We start from the raw sequence: 22565 nt of genomic DNA, 5'->3' as shown, positions 1-22565 counted from the left end.
ACTTGATGTCTGTTTACCTGCACTGTCTCCATTGTAGGGGCCCCAGAGCATTACTTGCCAGGGGCCAATGATGCTATTAAGATGGTCCTGCTTGGATGGGCATATTTATTTAAAATAAGCAGAGGTAGGAGTTTGGGGTTACTTGGTCTTTGCAGGAACAGCCTAGAAACTGGTATTTTAAGGTGATTGATTAACCACTTGACCACCGGGCACTTAAACCCCTTTAATAACCAGACCAATTTTCAGCTTTCGGTGCTCTCACATTTTGAATGACAATTACTCAGTCATGCAACACTGTACCTATATGAAATTCTTGTCCTTTTTTTTACACAAATAGAGCTTTCTTTTGGTGGTATATAATCACCGCTGGGTTCTTTATTTTTTGCACTATAAAAGAAAAAAGACTGAAAATTCAGTAAAAAATGCATTTTTCTTTGTTTCTGTTATAAAATTTTGCAAATTAGTAATTTTTCTTAAATGAAAAATTGCGCTGCGCTTAGGTGTGTGCCATATGTGTCTGTTCACCGTAGTGATACCATATACAATAAAAATATAAAAAAGTATCTCTCATTCCTCCTAAAGTGTGATGTGCAAATAATTAGGTTGTCTTAACCTATAATATAGTCTGTATACATAAAATGAATGAACAAAATAATCAAAGTGAAAAAACACCTATTAATCGATACTCTGCATAAAAATAAATAAATAAACAAATGAAAAAAGACATGCACTGTTTGCCTTACTTTACATACAGTGTAACATGCAATACTTTGAATACATTCATATGAGTGACAAGTGATGCTTAAATAAAACAGTATAATCCCTAATAGTGAAAAATCATCCAAGAAAACTTCATATAACAGTGTTCATAAAAAGTTCCAAAAAGGAAATTCTGTGCATAAAGTGTTCAAAAAGATAAATAAATATCCGTTTAATCCAACGTGCCGAGTCCAAGTGTTCTAAAACATGCCGTGATGTGCCTCAGTGACCCCCAAAGTGGTTGCGCTCACCTTTTAGAGCATGTGACACAGTGTTAAAAAATATACCCAATCCCCACAATGGGGTACTCACATTTTATCCCCCTGATGAAGACACGTGACTCCCTGTGTCGAAGACGCGTAGGGGAGGGGCCAGGACGGAGCGGACAGCACAGAGCTGGGTTGTGAGGATCCAATACCCCGCAGCACGCTGATCGACGATTTTAGACCTATATTGTATGGTGCACAGAAGCACCTGTAAAATGTGAGTACCCCATTGTGGGGATTCGGTATATTTTTTTAATAAAAATTGTTTGGCGGTATTACACTATATAGTCTTTTTTTTTCTGGTATGATGCCTATGGAGCCATAGAAAGCCTGGCTGGAGGTCGTTTCTTACTAGTTATACAGAGCCCGGGGGTGGCTCCACAGTGTGATTTGACGCAGCTGAACACTGTGTCACACGCTCTAAGGTGAGCGCAACCACTTTGGGGGTCACTGAGGCACATCGCGGCATGTTTTAGAACACTTGGACTCGGCACGTTGGATTAGTCGGATATTTATTTTTCTTTTTGAGCACTTTATGCACAGAATTTCCTTTTTGGAACTTTTTCTGAACACTGTTATATGAAGTTTTCTTGGATGACTTTTCACTATTAGGGATTATACTGTTTTATTTAAGCATCACTTGTCACTCATATGAATGTATTCAAAGTATTGCATGTTACACTGTATGTAGAGTATGGCAAACAGTGCATGTCTTTTTTCATTTGTTTATTTATTTTTATGCAGAGTATTGATTAATAGGTGTTTTTTCACTTTGATTATTTTGTTCATTCATTTTATGTACACAGACTATATTATAGGTTAAGACAACCTAATTATTTGCACATCACACTTTAGGAGGCATGAGAGATACTTTTTTATATTTTTATTGTATATGGTATCACTACGGTGAACAGACACATATGGCACACACCTAAGCGCAGCACAATTTTTAATTTATGTTTAGTGCACGGTCATGAATACGTGATCTGCGTTCGCAGCTGGGTACTTTGATTTAAGTTAGTTCTTCATTGGGCATTGGATTATTGTGGCTCGCAAGATTTTTCCTTTATTTAGTAATTTTTCTTCATATATTTTGGCCAAAATTTATACCGCTACATTTCGGTAAAAATAACCCAAATCGGTGTATATTATTTGGTCTTTGTGAAAGTTATGGAGTCCAAAAGCTATGGTGCCAATATCTGAAAATTGATCACACCTGAAGTACTGACGGCCTATCTAATTTCTTGAGACCCTAACATGCCAGAAAAGTACAAATAGCCCCCAAATGACCCCTTTTTGGAAAGCATACATTCCAATGTATTTAGAAAGATGCATGATGAGTTTTTTGAAGTTGTCATTTTTTTCCCCACAATTCTTTGCAAAAATCAAGATTTTTTTTTTCACAAAATTGTCATATTAGCAGGTTATTTCTCACACACAGCATATCCATACCACAAATTACACCCCAAAACACATTCTGCTATTACTCCCGAGTATGGCGATACCACATGTGTGAGACTTTTACACAGCGTGGCCACATACAAAGGCCCAACACGCACGGAGCACCTTCAGGCGTTCTGGAGCACCCAGGCCAATTCTGACATTTCTCTCCCACATGTAAAAATCATCATTAATTTGCTAGAAAATTACATAGAACCCCAAAACATTATATATGTTTTTTTAGCAAAGACCCTAGAGAATACAATGGCGGTCATTGCAACTTTTTATCTCGCGCGGTATTTGCGCAGCAATTTTTGGAACGCTTTTAAAAAAAAAAAAAAGTTGTGCTTTAAAAAAAAAAAAAAACAGTAAAGTTAGCCCAATGTTTTTGCATAATGTGAAAGATGAAGTTATGCCGAGTAAATAGATACCTAACATGTCACCCTTCAAAATTGCATACGCTCGTGGAATGGCGCCAAACTTCGCTACTTAAAAATCCCCATAGGCAATGCTTTAACATTTTTTACTGGTTACATGTTTTGAGTTACAGAGGAGGTCTAGGGCCAAAATTATTGCTCTCGCTCTACCGATCGCACGATACCTCACATGTGTGGTTTGAACACCATTTTCATATGTGCACGGGACTTTCGTATGCGTTCGCTTCTGCATGCGAGCACACGGGGACACGGGGAAAAATGTTTTTTTTTTTTTTTATTGTTCATTTTACTTTATTTATTTTAGTTTGACGCTTTTTTCCAAAAAAAATTTTTTTTGATCACTTTTATTCCTATTACAAGGAATGTAATCATCCCTTGTAATAGGAATATGGCATGACAGGTCCTCTTTACAGTGAGATATGGGGTCAATAAGACCCCACATCTCACCTCTAGGCTGGGAAGCCTGAAATTAAATTAAAAAAAAAACGATCCTGGCTTCGATCGTAGCAGTGAGTCGTTAGAAGCACCTGAGGGCGGCGGGAGGGAGTCCCCTCTCGCCTCCCGTAAGAACGATCAAGCAGTGGAACAGCCACTATGATCATTCTTATGGTGTAGGGAATTGCCGGCTGAAAAAGCTGATATCTGAATGATGCCTGTATCTGCAGGCATCATTCAGATATCCCCGCACAAAGTCAAGGACGTCGTATGACAGCCGGCGGGCGGGAAGTGGTTAAAACGCATTTTTTTTTTTAACACAAAGTTGTCCATTTATGCAATATTTCTAACACATAGCATGTACATTTTAAAAATGACACCCCAAAATAGATTCTCCTACTCCTCCTGAGTACGGCAATACCACATGTGTGAGACTTCCACAGGCTGTCCACATACAGAGGTCGAGTATAGCCGATTATGGCTGGGTATGGCAGAGTATGACTGGGTATCACCGAGTATTGCGGGGTATTGCAGGGCATTGCAGAGCATTGCAGAGTAGTGCAGGGTATTGCTGAGCATGGAGGGATGGCTGAGCTTGGATGGATGGATGGATGGCTGGATGTGACTGCAATTGTCACAGAGTAGCGCTGTGGGCACTACACATCCAGTCCACAGCGCTGCTGCCATCCGATCTCTCCCCCTCTCCTCTCACACTGTACCGGTCGGTACAGAGGAGGAAGGAACCGGCGTCATGACATGACGCCGGTTTGCTTATATGTGATCGCTCCGTCATTTGACGGAACGATCACATGGTAAACGGCCGCAATTAGCCGTTTACCGTGATGCACCGTTTCGGTCACGGATGTTCTCGGGGGCGCGCAAGAGCAGGATTCTGGGAGAACGTCACTGTACGCCCTCCCAGAGTTATCCAACCACCCTGCAGCCGTCATTTGGCTATGGGCTTGTTGGTAACTGGTTAACCAACAATCATGGGTCAGCCCCAATTCTAGAATAAGGCTGACCATACATTATACAATTTTTTCTTATTCAATTTATTTTAGATTTACCTTCAACTATGTAGTGCAAAGGCCTGTCCGATTGCATGCAAATTGAAAGTGTTTAGTTTTGATCTCATATTATATAGTTTTGGTAAATCTAAAAACAATTGTATAATGTATGGCCAGCCTAAGACCATTTCCTTTGTTAGGACAGACAGTGTTCAAACCTAGGTAAAATTGATAGTGAATATCTGACTGCACAGTACAAACACAGCTGCCCCTCATAAACAAAGAGAATTATGTACGATTTTCCTTGCTGGAACGTCCAGAACAGAGCATCTAAGAAAGGTGAGCTGCCAGTTATGCTATCTGAATGAAACATGTAACACATATAAAGTAGGTGTTGACCCAATTTGGCTTCAAAAGTGGAAGTACACTGTAGGTTTAGTATTTATTTTTTTAAATCTGTACAAGGGACAGTACTTGCATTGAATGAGAAGTGTCTCTTGTGCTGGTGGCTGCTCTCTTCATCTAAACCTGAATTCTAAGTTCTAAATCATCTGTCATCTGCCCCCTTCCCTGCATACCCCAGCAGTGGTAATATTTTGGTGTTGTGGAGTTTAATGCGAGCTGCTGGACATGTCATAGGCACTCGGCTCCTCCCTTCCATTGATAAAAGCTGTATTATAGCTTCCCACAATTAAAAATGCCCTATGCATAGAGGAGGCAGACCTTTTATTCATTCACCCATTCATAGACCGCTTCTCATTCATGGAAGCTAAAGTACAGCTACTATGAATGAAGGAGGTGAACAGAAAGGACAGGCATAGTTGGCACTCTTGAAGAGTGCCTATGACAGGTCCATTGGCTCATATTTATCTCCACGGTACTAGAAGACCACTAGTATACAAGAGAAAGAACTGCTGCTCCAGGTGTATAAAGATAAGGCTGATTGGAGTATCTTGCAGAGTGCTAGCCCCGGCCCGCCTCCGTGGGAAACTTGGAAAGAAGAAAGAAATGGCTGCACTTTCAGAACTTCCAATTGGTGTTATCCTTAAGAAACAAAATAAAAGGCAAAGACACCAAACGGTGGTCATGTAGACGCGTTTCACACATAGATCTTGTGCTTAATCATTAAGCACAAGATCTATGTGTGAAACGCGTCTACGTGATCACTGTTTGGTGTCTTTGGTGTTATCTTTGTGAAACAAAATAAAAGGCAATCGGAAGTTCTGGATGTGCAGCCATTTCTTTCTTCTTTCCAACTAGAAGACCACTGCAGTGTTATGGGGCAGGGGTTGAGGGCCATAGGTGGCAGAGGACTGAAAAGATCAGCCACCAGCTCAGTGGACAGTCCCTGTTTAGTATTAGTACCATCCCTTGTGTGGATTTAAAAAAAAAGTAAGCTTAAACAATTGAGAATGTGTTATTTCTTGTACTGTATAGAGTTTGTGAGCTTGAAGAGCTGGGGGAGCTGTCACCATGCTGGGAGAATCTTCGCAGACAAATTGTAACGCAATATCAGACCATCATTTTGACATACCAAGAGAATATGACAAATCTCCATCAGTACAAAGGTAAGCTGGCTGAACTTTGACCTCATTTATATTACATACATACAACACTTGAAGGGTTTTTGTAACTTTCCACTGAAAGATCGGTACTAAGATGAAACCTATTAAAGAAAATTCACTGGGCAGCCCTTTTGGATGTATTCACAATCAGTGTGTTTTCTATACAGAATAATGGGTGATCTCCTTCTGGATTTAGTAGGCGTGGCCATTACATTATGTCACATAAAATGTATTTTCTTTTTTTTATCAAATATATTCGCTGAAATAAAACTGATTTGAAATGGCTTTTCACACAGACACCGTTTGTTTTGTTTAAACCAAATTAAAAAAAGAAGGGGAACGAGAGCACCGCTGTCTGAGAGTAGTATTAACACCAATAATAGGGAAAAGTATTGCATTCACATATAAAAAGAGGATAAAAGCTTTTCTACAGAGCTACAAGGATGTGAAGCATAGTGTACCTCGCCTTTTCAAAGAGAAACAAGCCCACAGTGCAGAAGAACTCAGTTTGGGTTATAGAGGCCATCCTGAACAATATTACTAAAGTTGGCTATAGATGAATCAAAACTTGGCTGGTTCAGCAGGGACCGGCCAAATTTAGATCTCAATCGACTTCTGTGCCACCAGCCTGTTGGAAAATGTTTACTTGATCAGTGACACCCTCTGTAGCCGACGGTGCTGATGAATGTATTCTGATGGCAGGGAAGCCTCCCTCCGTCAAAAAACAATAGCATCGCAGGAGGGATTCCCCTATCCATCTTGAATGTGTGGAACTAGCTGGTTGAACAAAAGAAAATTAATCGTGTGTGGCCTGCCCAAGGCTGAGTGCTATAAGAAACTCTATGAAAGGGAGATATATCAGATTTATAAACTCAATTTATTGTCCCCTTCAGGCTTTAATGAAGAATTAGAGATCAATGCAGTAAATTTATATTTGGGTTTATGTATATATTTTCAATGGCACATTTTGTGTTTTTTGGGGCATGTCTCTTTGGGGATACTACAGCTACCATTTTCTCTTTGATGTCTACTGGGGCTTGTAGTATCATGGGGAGTATGGCCGGTCCTCTGCTCCCATACCAAACAGGCTCCTTCCCACAGTTTGGCAGGCTTGAGAAAGGGGCCTCCACCCTAAAACCCCAATGCCACGCCCACTGTACAACACCCGATGGCGTCATTGTGTCCCCTGATCAGCCGAAGTTGCTTCCTTGCGGTCCAAAGCAGCTGCTACCTGGATTACATACAATTCCTGCTATTCATTGTGAGGGTTCCTTTTGGCTATCTTCCTGGTTTAAGCATCTAACATTACATCCAAATAGAGGCGCTTGCTGTCATATCATAGGCTCTGTAGATGCTATTTTTTTTTTTTTTATGTGAATGTAATACTTTTTCACTTTCGTTGATTTTATTAAATATTACACTCTGATGGTAGTACTCTCTCTGCTTTTCCTTTTTTTGTGTTTTTTCTTGTGTGGCGAAGCCATCCCAGATTCCATTTAGAGGAGAGACTGCATACACTATCAAAGTGTGATCTTTGTGTCCTGGTTGACTACATGGACTTTTTTTATAGACTTTCAGTTTTTATGGACTTTTAATGTTCATTTTCATTTACGTATTGTGTACTTTGAGCATTTAGCTTTGGTCTAAGGGAGCCACATTCATCTTTTCCTTTTGCTCCAGGATGAGTGTGCACACACACCTAAATGATTTGGTGAATGCCTGTGCACACTGGTCATTGTATTTTCAGAACTAGTATGCTGTCATATTTGTAGTGTAACTGAGTCATTATCTGTGCCTATGGTGACCAGCTGTAGGCCTCCTACAAGTGTCTACTTACAAACGATATAGTCATGTCTACTTGGTAAAACAAACAATACTGGTCTCTGGGAATATTCCTTTAAATCATCCCAACCACTTCTATCACCTGGGAGAGCTATGTGCAAAGGGGATACTTGACGCACTCCTTGTTTTTTTATTTTATAGTTTCTAAAAATCTTTCAACGGTATGTGAAAGGTGTGTCCTGTATTTTTTCTTTTTTTTTTTCATTCTGTACATTTTATTTCTGGTATTTTGTGCATTCATGCTACTACCACACATTTATTTTCCATTTTGTTAATTGATAAAAATAAACAGAAGAGAAATACAAATCAAATCAGTATTTGGTGTGACCACCCTTTCCTTTGAAAACAGCACCAATTCTTTTAGATACACTTGCATACAGTTTTTGAAAGAACTCTGCAGGTAGGTTGTTCCAAACATGTTGGAGAACTAACCACAGATCTTCTGTGGATGTAGGCTGCCTCAAATCCTTCTGTCTCTTCGTATAATACTAGACAGACTTGATGACGTTGAGATCAGGGCTCTATGGGGGCCACACCATCACTTCCAGGAATCCTTGTTCTACTTTATGCTGAAGATTGTTCTTAATGACATTGGCTGCATGTTTGGAATCATTGCGCTGCTGCAGAATACATTTGGAGCCAATTACACGCTTCCTTGATGGTATGGCATGATGAATAAGTATCTGCCTGTATTTCTTAGCATTGAGGACACCATTCATCCTGACCAAATCTCCAACTCTATTTGCAGAAATGCAGCCCCAAACCTGCAAGGAACCTCCACCATGCTTCATTGTTGCCTGCAGACACTCATTATTGTACCACTCTACAGCCCTTCACGAACAAACTGCAGCCAAATATTTCAAATTTTGACTCATCAGTCTAGAGCACCTGCTGCCATTTTTCTGCACCCCAGTTTCTATGTTTTAGAGTATAGGACATAGAAACAAGTGTAAGCAACTCAAATATGCATGAAAACATAGGAACTGGGGTGCAGAAAGATGGCGGCAGGTCCTATGGACTGTTCAGCCTGCAGGTTGTATGGCTATTATTGATGTATAAAAGAAAAATAAGAATCGCGCTAAATAATAAATGTAAAGTTCATAAATTAATCCATATGGATTAAACTCATCTGTGTAAAGTTTTCCACAAGCCATGCGATAATGAATCAATCTCTAAATGACAATGTCCATCATCCATCACCAAAAACCGCAGTGAATCCACCACCAGCTGTGAAAACTTCTTACCAGCTCCTGTAGACCCCCTATTATAGGTGGTTGGTGTATGCCTGCGGCTTAAAACCCAGCCGGGGCCTTTCTCCTCATCTCAGGGTTTCTCCACACTTCCAATTATCACTCAGCAAGTTGGAGAATAGTTAGGCACCGAAAAGAGATCAAAGGCTCCACGCTTGGTACTTAAGTCCTTCCCTTGCACATGGCAAGCTGTGGGAAGCACGAGGATTTTATACTATGTGGAGCCTTTGATCTCTTTTTAGTGCCTAACTACTATCCAACTTGCTGAGATGAGAAAGGCCCCGGCTGGGTTTTAAGCCACGGGTGTACACCGACCCCCTGTAATGGGGGGTCTACAGGAGCTGGTAAGCAGTTTCTACAGCTGGTGGTGAATGATAGATATTGTCATTTAGAGAGTGATTCATTATCGCATGGCTTGTGGACAACTTTACACAGATGAATTTAATCCGTATGGATTCATTTATGAACTTTACATTTATTTAGCGCGGTTCTTATTTCTCTTTAATTTATTGTTTGTGATTGTGTTACACAAAAGAATTGCTGTTCACTGTTTATTTTTTAGGGATTGATGATTTATAGTCCTGTTTTTATACTTTTTATATTATTGATGTATGGTCAGTAAGAGTTGCATGACAGTGGAAGAGGGAGGGGGAGCCTGCAAGTAATTTACATACCACCCTGAAAATGTTTGGAAGTACAGTACTGTTTTCACTAATGGCACACCGTGGATATAATGTATGCTTACTATTGTCCACAAAAGAAGCAATCTAGAATTCTGGAAGTCACATTAAATGGGAGTTCAATATCCTGAAACTTTCACAACTTGTATGTAGTTATGTATTAGGGGCCTCAGTACATGGAATTTATTAGCCAATCTTGTTTGTGTTTTTTATTTTTTAGGTGTTTCTTTTAAAGCAAGCAGCTTAAAGGCAGATAAGAAATTAGAATTTGTCCCTACCAATTTACACATTCAAAGGATGAGGGTTCAAGATGAATCTACATCAGGTATGACATATATTAAAAATAATTGGGGTATTACTGACTCTGTCGCTAAAAGACAACTAAAGTTGGTTATTTTTTCATTCATTTTTGGTCTGGCACGCCTTTGTTTTACTATGGTTTGAGCTACTGTCAAGTGACGGAAGCATTGTTGTGCGGGAGTTGCCTCGCCAGATCTATTGCACTTGTTTAAAGTGTTCCTTCATCTAACTGCAAGTACAAGATTGAACGTTCCCTCTTTAAATATTTGGTCTGGAGTTTTTGAAGCAGAGGGTATTTACCTGTCATCACTTCCATCACAATGAAAAAAACAAGGGGTCTATTGCTCATTTTAGGAAGGTGGGTTGAGCCATAAAAAAATGATCTATGGGCAAACGGTGCATCCAGAACTCTGGATGGGACTTTTTGGGTCTATCAAAATATGTTAACCCTATATATATTTTCTTGATTTGTAGCCACCTTTCTACCCTTGAGATCCTGCCAGTAGCAGCACTTCCGGTTGTAGGCTGACAACGCTAAGCCACAGCCTATCAATTTGCAGCATTGTTTTTACCCTGTCATCATACGCCTTTGGCTGTTGGCAGACCTGATAGGCAGCCCAGTGCCAGCTGAAGGAGGGACAACCCTGCTTCCAGTTAGGAGGCAGCTGCTTAGTATTGCCAGCTTGCAGCAGGAAGGGCTGCTATTAGCATGATCTCCAGGTAGGAAACTTTGCAAAAGATTTACAAAGGTTAGGTTAAAGGTTAAAGATTAGCTTATGTGGGGCATAATACTAAACATACTAAAAATAGATTTAGGTGTTATATACACTTTAAACCATGGGTGCTCAACCTGTGGCCCATCAGCTGTTGCGAAACTACAAGTCCCATGAGGCATTGCAAGGCTGATAGTTAAAAGCATGACTCCGAAAGGCAAAGGCATGATGGAACTTGTAGTTCCGCAACAGCTGTAGGGCTACAGGTTGGGCTCCCATGCTTTAAACCCACCTTACCATTATCTGTGTGGTTATACTTTCACGTTGGCTTCCAATCTCCTATTCAGTAGGAGACATGATTTCCTTACACTGCATTGTTGATGGCCAACTAGCCTGAAACAACTGTATGCAGTTTGGAATAGGTTCACTATTTAATTAGATGCTTTACTATGCTGTGCGCTAGCAGTGCTAGAAGTGGTGTTGCCTTATGAGGCATAAGGGAATGGTTTGCATGGCTTTGTCATTTTGCTACTAAAGTGTTGGTTCTTCTTGTTAACTTGATAGTTATACAAAGCTGACATTTGATCTGATTCCTGCTAAATCAGCTGAAATTCAAGCTGTGATTGGCCCTGTCAGCAGCACCCAGCTCGACAAAATTCTATGTAAAAATCAATTGAGCCAGGTGGAAAATTATTGCCCGAACATTGACTGAATCCTATCATATGCAGGCACTGTTCAGTTATTCAAGCAGCCACAATTGTTGTGGCTGATTGAAGCTAGATGGGGGCTGGCAGTGAAGATTCCCCCACAGGTAATGTGGTGTAAATGAGCCCTAAGGGATTTGGTAATACAAAAGCCTCTTTAGCTTCTTACTGTGTTTTTATATTTGTAGTAAACCTATGTTAATAAGAAAGGTCCTTTATCATTATAATCTGCAGATCAAAACTACGATATAGTGACAATAGGAGCGCCAGCTGCCCATTGTCAAGGATTCAAATCTGGTGGGTTACGGAAGATTTTGCACAAGTTTGAAGAAGCAAAAAAAAAGTAAGTTGAATCTTGTATTATCTTTGCTACTTTTATTATTAGAAATACTATTTGTGTTGTACGTATACTTTATATTCACGTTTTTATTTCAGCAAAGACTTTTAGATTTAGAGCTTGCTTTAAGCGTATCCAAACTCGAGAACAAAAATGTATTCTCTATTGCAGTTTACAAGTCCTTGGATATTGTGGCTGCATTTTCTTTAGGCCCTTTTCCTTTGTTTTTCTGCCATTTGCCATTAACACAACTCGTGTGTTAAACTAAAGCCCTTTGACACATGCCCTTAGGTTTTATATACAATTTAAAGGTAATGATATGGTCAACCTCTAATAATCTAGGAGATCCATCTATCTATGGTGACTTAAGGGTTTTCTCATTAAGCAGTACACAGTAGATTTCAAGTTAATCATTCAGCATGAAACAGTTTGGACAACATGGGGTAATATATAGGGACATTTTCAGTTCAGTATGTAGGATCCGGTACACAGGGCATAAAAACTAGGCACTCAGTGGAGACTTTATTGCTTCTAAGAAACATGCAGATGGAAAGTCCTTATCAAAGAACCAGTTATGAGTTAAGAAAGGTAACAAATGTATGTCCAGTACGCAAGACATAGAAACTAGGCGTTGACACCCATGTTTCTGACAGCAAAGGTGCAGATTAGAATTCCTTTTCTGAAATCCAGTTGAGTTCAGAAGGTCAACAAATACTGATACTGCTCAGTTTCAATGTCATATACAACCACAAAGTTGAATATATATGGTTTTGCTTCCTATAATCACACTGCCCAGCTACCGGGGACTACAGATTAACTCATATTACATGCTGTTAATTATTGCTTGAAAATCCATTTTTTGCTATTATACTAACACTCTCAGTTGCTGCCTTTGCTTGGCATTGAGACGCTTTGAGGGGATTTTCTGGAAAATTGGAAATGTCTCCAGTATATCTTGATATAGTAACTTGAAGGGGTTATCACTTCCCGCAACTTATGGGTTTTATTGGGAAAAAAAAAACAGTGAACACAGATTTGTCCTGCCAGTGGTGAAATCTAGTACTGCTCTATGACTATAAATACAGAGTTTTACTGAGAGACCACTATAGTGTATTTCTAAAACTACAGTCCCTCATGTAGTGTAACTAACACTGGCACAGAGGTCCTGTAACTTTTTGTTTTCTTTTAAATAGGTACTGGGAGATGGGTACCCCTCCATGTTACAATAAATACATGTTTCTTTTAAATCACTCTAATACACATATTCAATTTTCTTTTCGTTAAATTATGCATATCTTTACATGCTTTAAAAAAAAAATAAGCAAGGACTTGGTGACAGTATTTTGCTAATTAACTTTTTAAATTAGTTCTCTAATTTTGCATTTTGTTTCTTGGTTCCTTATAGCAGTTTTGAGGAAAGTTGGTGAGTTGGTTTTGCAGTATCCATTAAATCATATGTGTTCATGCTTTTTGTAATACTAGTTTCTTGTGATTTAATTTGGTGGAGTATGGGTCGTCATTACTGTTTTTTTGCATCTTTCATTTAGACACCGGTTTGTAGGTCTGTTGCCTATTTTAGCATGGACGGAGCTCCAAATTTTGGCACCGCTTCACGTCGCAGCTAAATGTAGAAGCAAAATTGTGTATGCTTTTATTGTGTTCTTCTAGGAGGCTTGTTTTTACTTTAACGCATGTTTCTGTCATGCCAATATTTAGTTGTTATCCTGTTCTATTAAAGGTTATTGAAAATTTGCAACCACGAGATTTGTGCAATTTATCTCAAATTTTGTCAGCGGTATTTTACTTTTCTTTTTCTCAGCACACCACCGCAACGCAGTAGTGTGAACCTGGCACATAGGAGAATAGGCATTTTGCCTTGTCCATGCGGTGCAACTGCACTGGAACAACCGTCCAATGCAGTCCCAGAGCATCTGGTGTGAATATACCCGAAATGTCCTTGTAAAAAAAAATTACTAAATACTGCTGAACGCATTAATTTACTTATAAATCAGTTGTAGGAGTGCTGGAATATCACTTTGGTTTTTGTATGGATGCATTAAAGAATGGTGCAGTCCATCCATATTATCCAGACCTATTGTTGCTCCATCCTCCTTGTGTGATAGTATTCATGTATGTTACAGAAGAACTTTGTTAGACACCACTGTATCTAGGCTGGCCACATCAAGACTCCAGTGGTATTTTAGAAAAGCAACAATTTATTCAGTGAAAACGCAATGAGTTATTTGGGCCTGCATGGTACATATAGACGAATTCAGACAGGCATCAACCCACCTTCTCCACATGTTGCAGCTGACAGTGGTGGGGGAAGGGGGACAAATTTGGTCATATACAATATACCAGATATTTTCAAGGGCTCCAACAGAAGAACTGAATGGAGTGCAGGGAAGGTGGGTGGGAGGGAGGCCCAATTGAAGGAACCTGTCTCTGCCAGGAATGGGAAAAGTGACTGACTCTTTTCAAAGTTTAACTGTCTCAAATCTGAACCCATGATGAAAAAAATTATATAAGGGCACATGCCAAAATTGCCATTGGATCTCGGTTTGGTAATGGGGTAACCACACTGGCCAGGCGTTTACAAGAGAGGTTAGAATTGCAGCTGCCGATATGTCTGGATCAGCTCTTCATTTTGGTTTTCATTGAAAGTAAGCTGAGTCTTATGATGAAAAGATGATTAAAGGGGCTGTGCCATAATTATGTTAAATACCGAAAATCAGCATTCTTATTGCAGGTCAAAATCTATACATTACTTTGTGTGTGTATAGTTATTATTACTGCAACAAATTGGGAGACAGATTTAGCATTTAAAATAAACTTCACCAGATATTTACTTTTATATTTTCCTAAATATGACTAAGCATTTTCTCGGGTGTTCATTTAAAGTGAACCTGACCAGTGCCTGACAGTACCTGTGTTAGTTTTCAAACTGATTGCTGTGTTCTTGTAGAGTCTTAGATCCTAGGCTTAAGCTGTAAATGGGGTCTTAACTTCTTCCCAAGTTTAGATCAATTCCAGACCCTTCTAATGTTATGCCCCACCTTGTCAGATGCTAGGACTTTCGTGGGCAATATAGGCTCTCACATTTAGAAGTTAAATGACAGGGGTGAGGCTTAGTGCCAGGAAGGGGTATGGATCATAGGTAACCTATAGGAACTTTAAGGACATTAACACTGTTGCTGCCTAGCAACATTTTAACCCAGGTAAGTTTGACTTTTAACATTCTGCTGGTGTTTTCATTATTACATCTTCCAACCTTAGTGGGTATCAAAACCGGGATGTCTGTGCCATGTGAAGCCCATCTACCAGGAGCATGATATTCATCCACTCAATGTGATCTGTGTATAACAAGCCTGCCTTGATGCATCCACTTTGTCCTTTCATGAGTGTTTCACGTGTGTGAATACATGAGTTACCTGTTCCATGATTAATAAAGGATTTTATTATATTGACTTATTTTTTCTTGCAGTACTTCGGCGTGCCCCCAGTCTATTGTTTACATACCACAGGACATTATCCGAGCCAAGGAGATCATTGCTCATATCAATACTCTGAAGACACAAGTCAGTTATTATGCAGAAAGGCTTTCCAGGGCAGCCAAAGACAGATCAGCCAGTGGCATTGAGCGTACGCTGACGATTTTAGCAGATAAGGTGTGTACCTCCTTACAAATGTAGTTATGTTATAAACTGGCTCTCCATCCCCTTTCTCCAGGTAGCCAGATAATATTTCATGGAACTCGAAGTGGAGCCCACCCCTTCTATCTATCTATCTATCTATCTATCTATCTATCTATCTTTACTCCTTTCGCAACCCCCCACTCTCCATCACTGTCATAAATTAAAAAAAAAAAATAGGATTTCTGAATTGCTTTATTGGAATAGACACTAAACCATATGTCATATTAGTCAGACTATTACCTGGTATACATTTAAAGAGATTGAACAGTCTCATTTTTTTGTTCTTAAAAATAACAAACCTGTCATACTTACCTGATCTGTACAGTGGTTTTGCATAGAGCAGCCTGGATCCTCCTTTTCTCGGGTCCCTCTTTGGCTCTCCTGGCCCCTCCTTCCTGACGAGTGCCCGCACAGCAAGCAGCTTGCTATGGGGCACCCAAGCCAAGCCGCAGCTCTGTGTGTCCATTCAGACAGGGAGCCCCGGCTAGGCCCTGTCCCTTCTCTCTCCTCATTGGCTCACTGACTTTAAGTGAACCACAAGGCCCAGACAGCGATAGCAAAGAGCTTCACTGTGATTAAATGGATCCAGAAACACAAATATTGCGTGACAGTACCTCCACCCTGTGTATCCTCCGTCTAACAGGATGGCAGTAGGTGATGTCATCCGAGCGTAGCTCCCCCCCCCACACGTTACGTTTAATAGAACTTCGTCAGCGGGGTCTGACAAATTCCTATGTGCCTGTATTTGTTTTTATGTGAGTAGGAACTCACTATTTAAATAAAGCCTTGATATTTTAATGGAGAGCACTTAGATCTTCTTATTTCTTTATATGTGACTGGGGGATTGTCTGGAGTTCTGGATTTGTTTTCCTGTCTTAAAGGGAACACGCGCTGCTGACTTCCTGTTAGTTCAGAGTCCATTTTTAGAGGTGAGCGAAGCAATTATCTCAAAGGTGGCAGGACTGTCGCACAATATTTGTGTTTCTGGATCCATTTCATCACGGTGAAGCTCTTTGCCATCGCTGTCCGGGCCTTGTGGTTCACCTAATTGGACTTATAGACTTTTACTTATTATGGAATTGTGATTGTTCTTTTTACACTGCACTCTTTTTTTTCGATTTCATAAATAGTCAACCTTTTAAACACAATCAATTGTCAGCAATAGGGATAGTAACACAACCAGTCTGAGAATGGCAAAAAAAGAGGCTTTATAGGACCAATTGCCAGAAATGGTGTGTGGGCCCACGAAGTTGGATCATCTCTCTTTTTTAAAATGAGCAATATACTGTATTCTGGATCAGCTGGAATTGGAGGGGCAGAGCGGCACATATTTTATAATTTTTTTAACTACACGGAGCTGGCCTTTAGAGGTGGTACAACCCCGCCCCCCCCCCCACCTCATCATTGGTTCACTGGCTGTGATTGACAGCACTGGGAGCCAATGGCTCCTGCTTCTGTCTCATTCAATGAGGAGGGAGAGTCCCTGGAGAGCCGAGGCCCTCTTGCACATGGCTGGAGGTTCAGGTAAGTATTAGAGGGGCTGCTGCACACAGAGGGTTTTTACATTAATGCATTAAGGTAGAAAAGCCTTCTGCCATTAGAACCACTTTAATGAGAATGACATCATGTTTCAGTAGAAATGGATATACTGACATTTTGTTTTTCTGTGTTCTTATAGCTCTATCTTTTTTCTTTTCAGACAAGGCAGCTGGTCAAGGTGTGTGATTGCAAACTATTAGCCAGTGCAATACAAGGACTCAATGCTGCTAGGCCTGACTACATCGCTTCCAAAGCTTCTCCTACTTCAGCTGAGGCAGATCAAGTTATGCTGAGGAATGACCAGGATACTCTAGTGGCACGATGGACGGGGCGGAGCAGCAGGTCATCACTCCAGGTGGACTGGCATGAGGAAGAATGGGTATACATGCCCCCTATTGCCTTATATTTGGTATTGGTAGCTGTAAAGAAAAATTGTGTTTCTAGAAACAAAGATTGATAGTTGAACAGGACAATCAGCAATGAATAACTTTCAGAGTGTTTACACCACTGACTTGAAGATACCAGCAAAAATAGATGCCCAATATTCATCTTTTTTGGACAAGTAAAGTGGAGCCTCAGCCAGCACTTTGGCTTAGCTAGGACGAAGACACTAGGGTTTTTATTGATGTCTGTGTCCCTGTTGTCCTGGTAGCCACTGACACTAGGACAGAAAAGGATTGGAGTTGAAAAATGTTGAAGTTGTCATCCAAATGGGAGATGAGGGGAATTTTACAATGGGGACACCTGGTCCTCTGAAAACTCTTTTTTAACAAACAGAATTGCTCTGCATTAAAAAACATAAGCGATACATAAACAGGTATGCAGGGTTATACTTTCCAAAGAAAAGGAGGAGTTGTTAGCTTAACAAAACATGTCAATGCAGTGCCTAATATTAAGGGAGAGCATATATTCAACAATCGCCAGCATGAAGGAAAGTAAGAGGAAATCCATCTCCTTAGAGATAGAACAATTAACCATCTAACCATGGCTGCCAGATTTCTTTTATACTTCCGGGGGTAGTTCCTATTAATATAAGTCAATTTGTACATTGGCAAAACCCCATTTACAATTGATTCCCAAGAAGATATTGTGGGAGGCGAGGGGGAAGCCCACTTAAAGAGTATTTCCTTCTTTGAGTAGTATAACAAATATAGCAACAGCTTGGTTCATCTGGGTCTTTGCTCATCGTCATGGATGCCCAGCAGTGCCAGTTCAGCGTTACAGGGGAGAGACAGCTGTAAACGGGTATTGATAAGATCAAAAACTGCTGTCCAAATCTGTGCCACCCGAGGACATGTCCAGAGCATTAAGTACCTTCTGCCCTATGGCTTCTAGAGCATCTAGAATATTGGACCTTTGTGGATAGATTCTGTGCAACCTCTGTGGTGTAAATATACTCTATGTAGGTATTTTGCCTGAATTAGTTTATCTCTGGAGGCTATCATCAGCTTAGAGCTATCTTCAAAACATTCTTCCCAGGCTTTCCTATCTAGTGCAGGGATATCAGTATGCCATTGTTTCCAAACCTATCCATCTTGGGTGACGCTGTACTGAGGAAAGCCAAATAAAGTGTACGTAGGGGTTTAATCAAGGACTCGTGTGCCAGAAAATCCTCAATCGGGTCAGTTTCAAGCATGGGAGGGTCTGAAAATTGAGAACATACAGCGTGCTGTAGTTGGAAATATCTGAAACACATCCAGCGGGTTAGTCTAAATTTGGCTGACCGGTCCCCTTCCAGATGCCAAATCTGGCCCAGGCCTGTGGGTCAGGGAGCATTTTAAGGCCTGATTCACACCTATGCAGGTTGCAGTTTGCATACCCCAGGTGCATTTTGCATTTTTCAATACACATTTTTGATCCATTGAAATCTATGGAACCAAAAACCAGAAAAAATTCCCTGGACCTTTCCATAAAATGGACAGATGTGAACTACATCCATAGGAAACCATGTTAAATGGACTGTAGTGTGTTTCTGCAAAACTGAAAATGCACTAAAAAATGCATAGGTGTGAACCAGGCCTAAGGGAAAGGAAGGAAGGAAGGGATTTGCCCCATAGAGGTTGGTAGGGAGACCAATGATCAGGTTTATTGAAACGTGCTCTAGAAGCTGCCCTCTGAAAACTGTCCAAGGGAGAAAACATTTGGAAGGATTTCCTCTCACTTCCTGTTGTGTCTCTGGAACAGGAAGTAAACAAAAATTTTCTGAACTGTGACAGCAAAATTACAAAAAAAAAGCAGGGATTTTATCCCTTTCCTACTCTATCCAAAAACAGGCAAAATGGCAGATTTCTTTCTGTCCTGAAATTGCTAATTGTTCACAAAACATGACAAAACATAGATAAATGACTTTAATCTATTATATTTGTCTCTAGAACCATTTGAGTGGAGCCTATGTTTCAGTATCTCTCCCCAAGGTTATAACTCTTGCCATCACTTTATCTGAGCTCAGTATAAAGAAGGCACTCACTAAACGTCATTCCTGAAAGTGTGAATTATTTCTGCAATTGATTGTTTCAGGATAAAGTCTGGTCGAATGTGGAGAAAAGCCTTGAATGCATTATTCAGCGGATTGACAAGCTTCTGCAGAAGGAGCGCCTACAAAGTGACAGCTGTGATGATGTTTTTCAGTGTGAGATTAGCTGCACTAGCAAGAAAGGTAATCCAAGGAGAGCGTATTGGATAAACCCAGAGGCCTCTGATGATGGGGCTGTGTTGTCATCCACATCATCTTCATGTCCTGCATGCCATCCCTCCCGGTTTTCAAGTGCGTATGACTGTGACATCACTTCTCAGCATCTCTGCTTCTTCTGCACTAACCTTTAAATAGCAGAAATGCTTACCAGCTCATTGTGCTTTTGTCTTAAAGCATTAGGCTGATAACTCATGCTATTTGGCAAACATTATACCTTGCCTACACACTGCTAGGGTTAAATGCTCATTTGGGTCTTAGGGGACTGGAAAAATAAGTTTTTACTTACCCAATCCTTCACTCTCTCTCAGCAGCTGGTGCTTTCCTCTACTCCCCTATGCTTAAGCAGTGGACTGTCCCTTGGCGTCCTAATGCCCAGTGCAGAGCTATGGGCTCTGCATTGGACTTGATCAGGTCAGAGGCCTGCAACTATCAGAGCATAGGGGAGAAGAGGCTGTAGGGGATGATCTTACATTGTGAAGGAAACCTGGGGGAGAGGAGGATCAAGTGCATAGAAGTGCTTATTGCAAACCCCTAGCCATAAACAAGTGTTTAACTCTTACAGAGCGGGGCCAGCCCTACTGCAAAGGAGGATGTTTACTCTCCTTGAAATATACTGATGTGCTTACTCATCTTTCATAACATAGAATCATAACAGGCAGTCTGACATTTTCTATAGTGTGTTATGTGGTTATGGTTATTCTAATATATGACATGAATTGCAGGTAGGATTAACAGTGTGTCCATGTAGTTTTGATAGGATGCATGTTTGCTTTCTGTGATTTAAAGGAAGTGCAGCCATTCAATATCCATAATTGTGTCTTTAATAACATAGCAAGATCTGGTATTGGTTAACCTTATCAAGATTTTTTTTTCTTTAACTTTGACATCTGATCTATTCTCTCATTTGCTTCCCTTATAAATGATTACCGTAATCACTTTTCTGTCACTTAACTCTTACTGTGTATGTATGTGTGTATGTGCTCTGGGTTTTCCTTACTAGACGTTTCATAGTCCTTTTAACATATTTCTATTAGAGTGTTGTTGATTAGTACTTACAAAAATGCATTAGTGTAGATGGAGATTGCTTTACTTGACACTTTTTTTTTTAAATGTTTTCTGTTAATCAGTTGGTGTTTCAATTTTAAATTAAAGTAAAACTAAAGGCAAAACCTTTTTTGGATGGAGTGGAGAATGATTAGAACACCTGTCAGTTTGTATGCTGCCTCTGCCACCCTCTCTATTTGTCCTGTTTACCATTATCCTTGAAAGTGAAAGTAAAAGAAAATCTCAAATTTTGGGTTCTCCCTAGAAAATTAATAGAGGGGAAATCTTCCAATGGGGACACTAGTTCACTAGTTCTGGTGACTTGGGAGGCCCAAGGAATTCCCTTAATTTGCATGGATTTTATCTTGCTTCCTGTTTTGGCTATGGAACAGGAAGTGAAAGGTAATTTTCTCAATGGGACACAGATGGCAAAAAAACAACTGAGGGTTATAACCCTTCCTTACTCTATCCAAAATAAAAAAAAAAAACTGAAAATTGTACCATACTTACCGTAATTTTCTTTTGCTGGTGCCTATCCATGGCAGCATACCTGTAACAAGCTCTGCCTTAGCTCCTCCCTCAGGACTAGTGAATATCATAAAAGAAATATTTAGCACAACCCCAGCATTCTCCGTAATATAGAATACCGAGGGTGGGATTGTATGCTGCCATGGATAGGCACCAGGAAAAGAAAATTACGGTAAGTATGGTCCAATTTTCTGTTTTCCTAGGGCCTCCATGGCAGCATACCTGTGACAAATAACTAGCTGAGACGGGTGGGATGATGCTTAGAAAGATGTTTATTTGAAAAGGTTATTGTTTAGAAGAAGCAGCAAAGGCTGATTTTATAGCCTGTCTGCCAAACTCCACCGATAAGAGAGCTCCTGGATCCACCCTGTAATGTTTTAGAAACGTATGTTGGAACAACCAAGTCGCTGCCCTACATATGGTTTCAATTGACACATTGGCTCTTTCCGCCCAAGAGGCAGAAACTGATCTGGTGGAGTGCGCCCTAACAGCCGAAGGGGGTTCCAGTCCCTTTGCCCTGTACACCTTCTCCATGTGTTTTACAATCCATGAGGCAATTGTTCTTGCTGTTGCCTCCTTGCCTTTGTTCTTGCCCCAGGGAAATATAAACAGCCTTAGATCAGGGATCTCAAACTGGCGGCCCTCCAGCTGTTGCGAAACTACAAGTCCCATCATGCCTCTGCCTGTGGGAGTCATGCTTGTAACTGTCAGCCTTGCAATGCCTTATGGGACTTGTAGTTTCACAACAGCTGGAGGGCCGCCTGTTTGAGACCCCTGGCCTAGATGAATCCCTGAAGGACGCCGTGGCTTGCAGATAGTATCTCAAAGTGGAGGCGATATCCAGCTCGTGAAGTGAACCTGAGACCTGCTCTGAAAACATTGGAAGTGCCCAAGGTTCTGACATACTTAAGGAAGATGTGACTTTGGGAATAAATCCTCATACCGTTCTGAGTTCCACTCTGTCGGGATAGAAGATGATATCATTATGATCTGCTCTGAAACTCTTCTGCCAGATGCTATGGCTATTTGAAAAGTCCGTTTTTTAAAGTTAGATTCCACAGTGACACTGACTCTGAAGGGGCAAATGGTTGGTTGGCTAAAGATTCTAGGATGATTAAAAGGTACCAGGTGGGAAAATTTTGTTTAGTTGGTGGGCGGATCTTTTTGACGGCTTTAAAGAATTGGATTCCGTCTCTAACTGGTTGCTGCTGAAGTTGCCGCTACCTGTATCTTTGGTGTACTTAGCCCTAGACCTAAGTCTAGGCCTGCCTGCAAAAAATTTGAGAGGAGGATGGATTGAAGCTTCTGCCAATCGCGAAAGCCCTGAATTTG

The 22565-nt window shown here is 40.5% G+C and overlaps 1 protein-coding gene across 11 annotated transcripts in view; it reads left to right on the top strand.

Annotated features, from left to right (window-relative positions):
- INPP4A (inositol polyphosphate-4-phosphatase type I A) overlaps positions 1-22565 on the top strand; it is a 192851-nt gene that overhangs the window by 126488 nt on the left and 43798 nt on the right. For 5 of the 11 annotated variants that reach the window (XM_073614658.1, XM_073614664.1, XM_073614654.1 and 2 more), the window contains 7 exons: positions 5782-5912; positions 9902-10006; positions 11633-11741; positions 13141-13158; positions 15220-15403; positions 17130-17348; positions 19487-19733. In XM_073614658.1, coding sequence (XP_073470759.1) covers positions 5782-5912; positions 9902-10006; positions 11633-11741; positions 13141-13158; positions 15220-15403; positions 17130-17348; positions 19487-19733 — 1013 coding nt within the window. The remainder of the gene's footprint in view (positions 1-5781; positions 5913-9901; positions 10007-11632; positions 11742-13140; positions 13159-15219; positions 15404-17129; positions 17349-19486; positions 19734-22565) is intronic. The other 6 variants (XM_073614661.1, XM_073614660.1, XM_073614663.1 and 3 more) reach the window with 3 other exon arrangements.

This window comes from Aquarana catesbeiana, linkage group LG02 (genome assembly GCF_042186555.1).
Source record: "Aquarana catesbeiana isolate 2022-GZ linkage group LG02, ASM4218655v1, whole genome shotgun sequence".
In the NCBI taxonomy this organism is placed as follows: domain Eukaryota; kingdom Metazoa; phylum Chordata; class Amphibia; order Anura; family Ranidae; genus Aquarana; species Aquarana catesbeiana.
The sequence above is the reverse complement of the archived record's forward strand: the minus strand, read 5'-3'. Positions and strand labels throughout refer to the sequence as shown.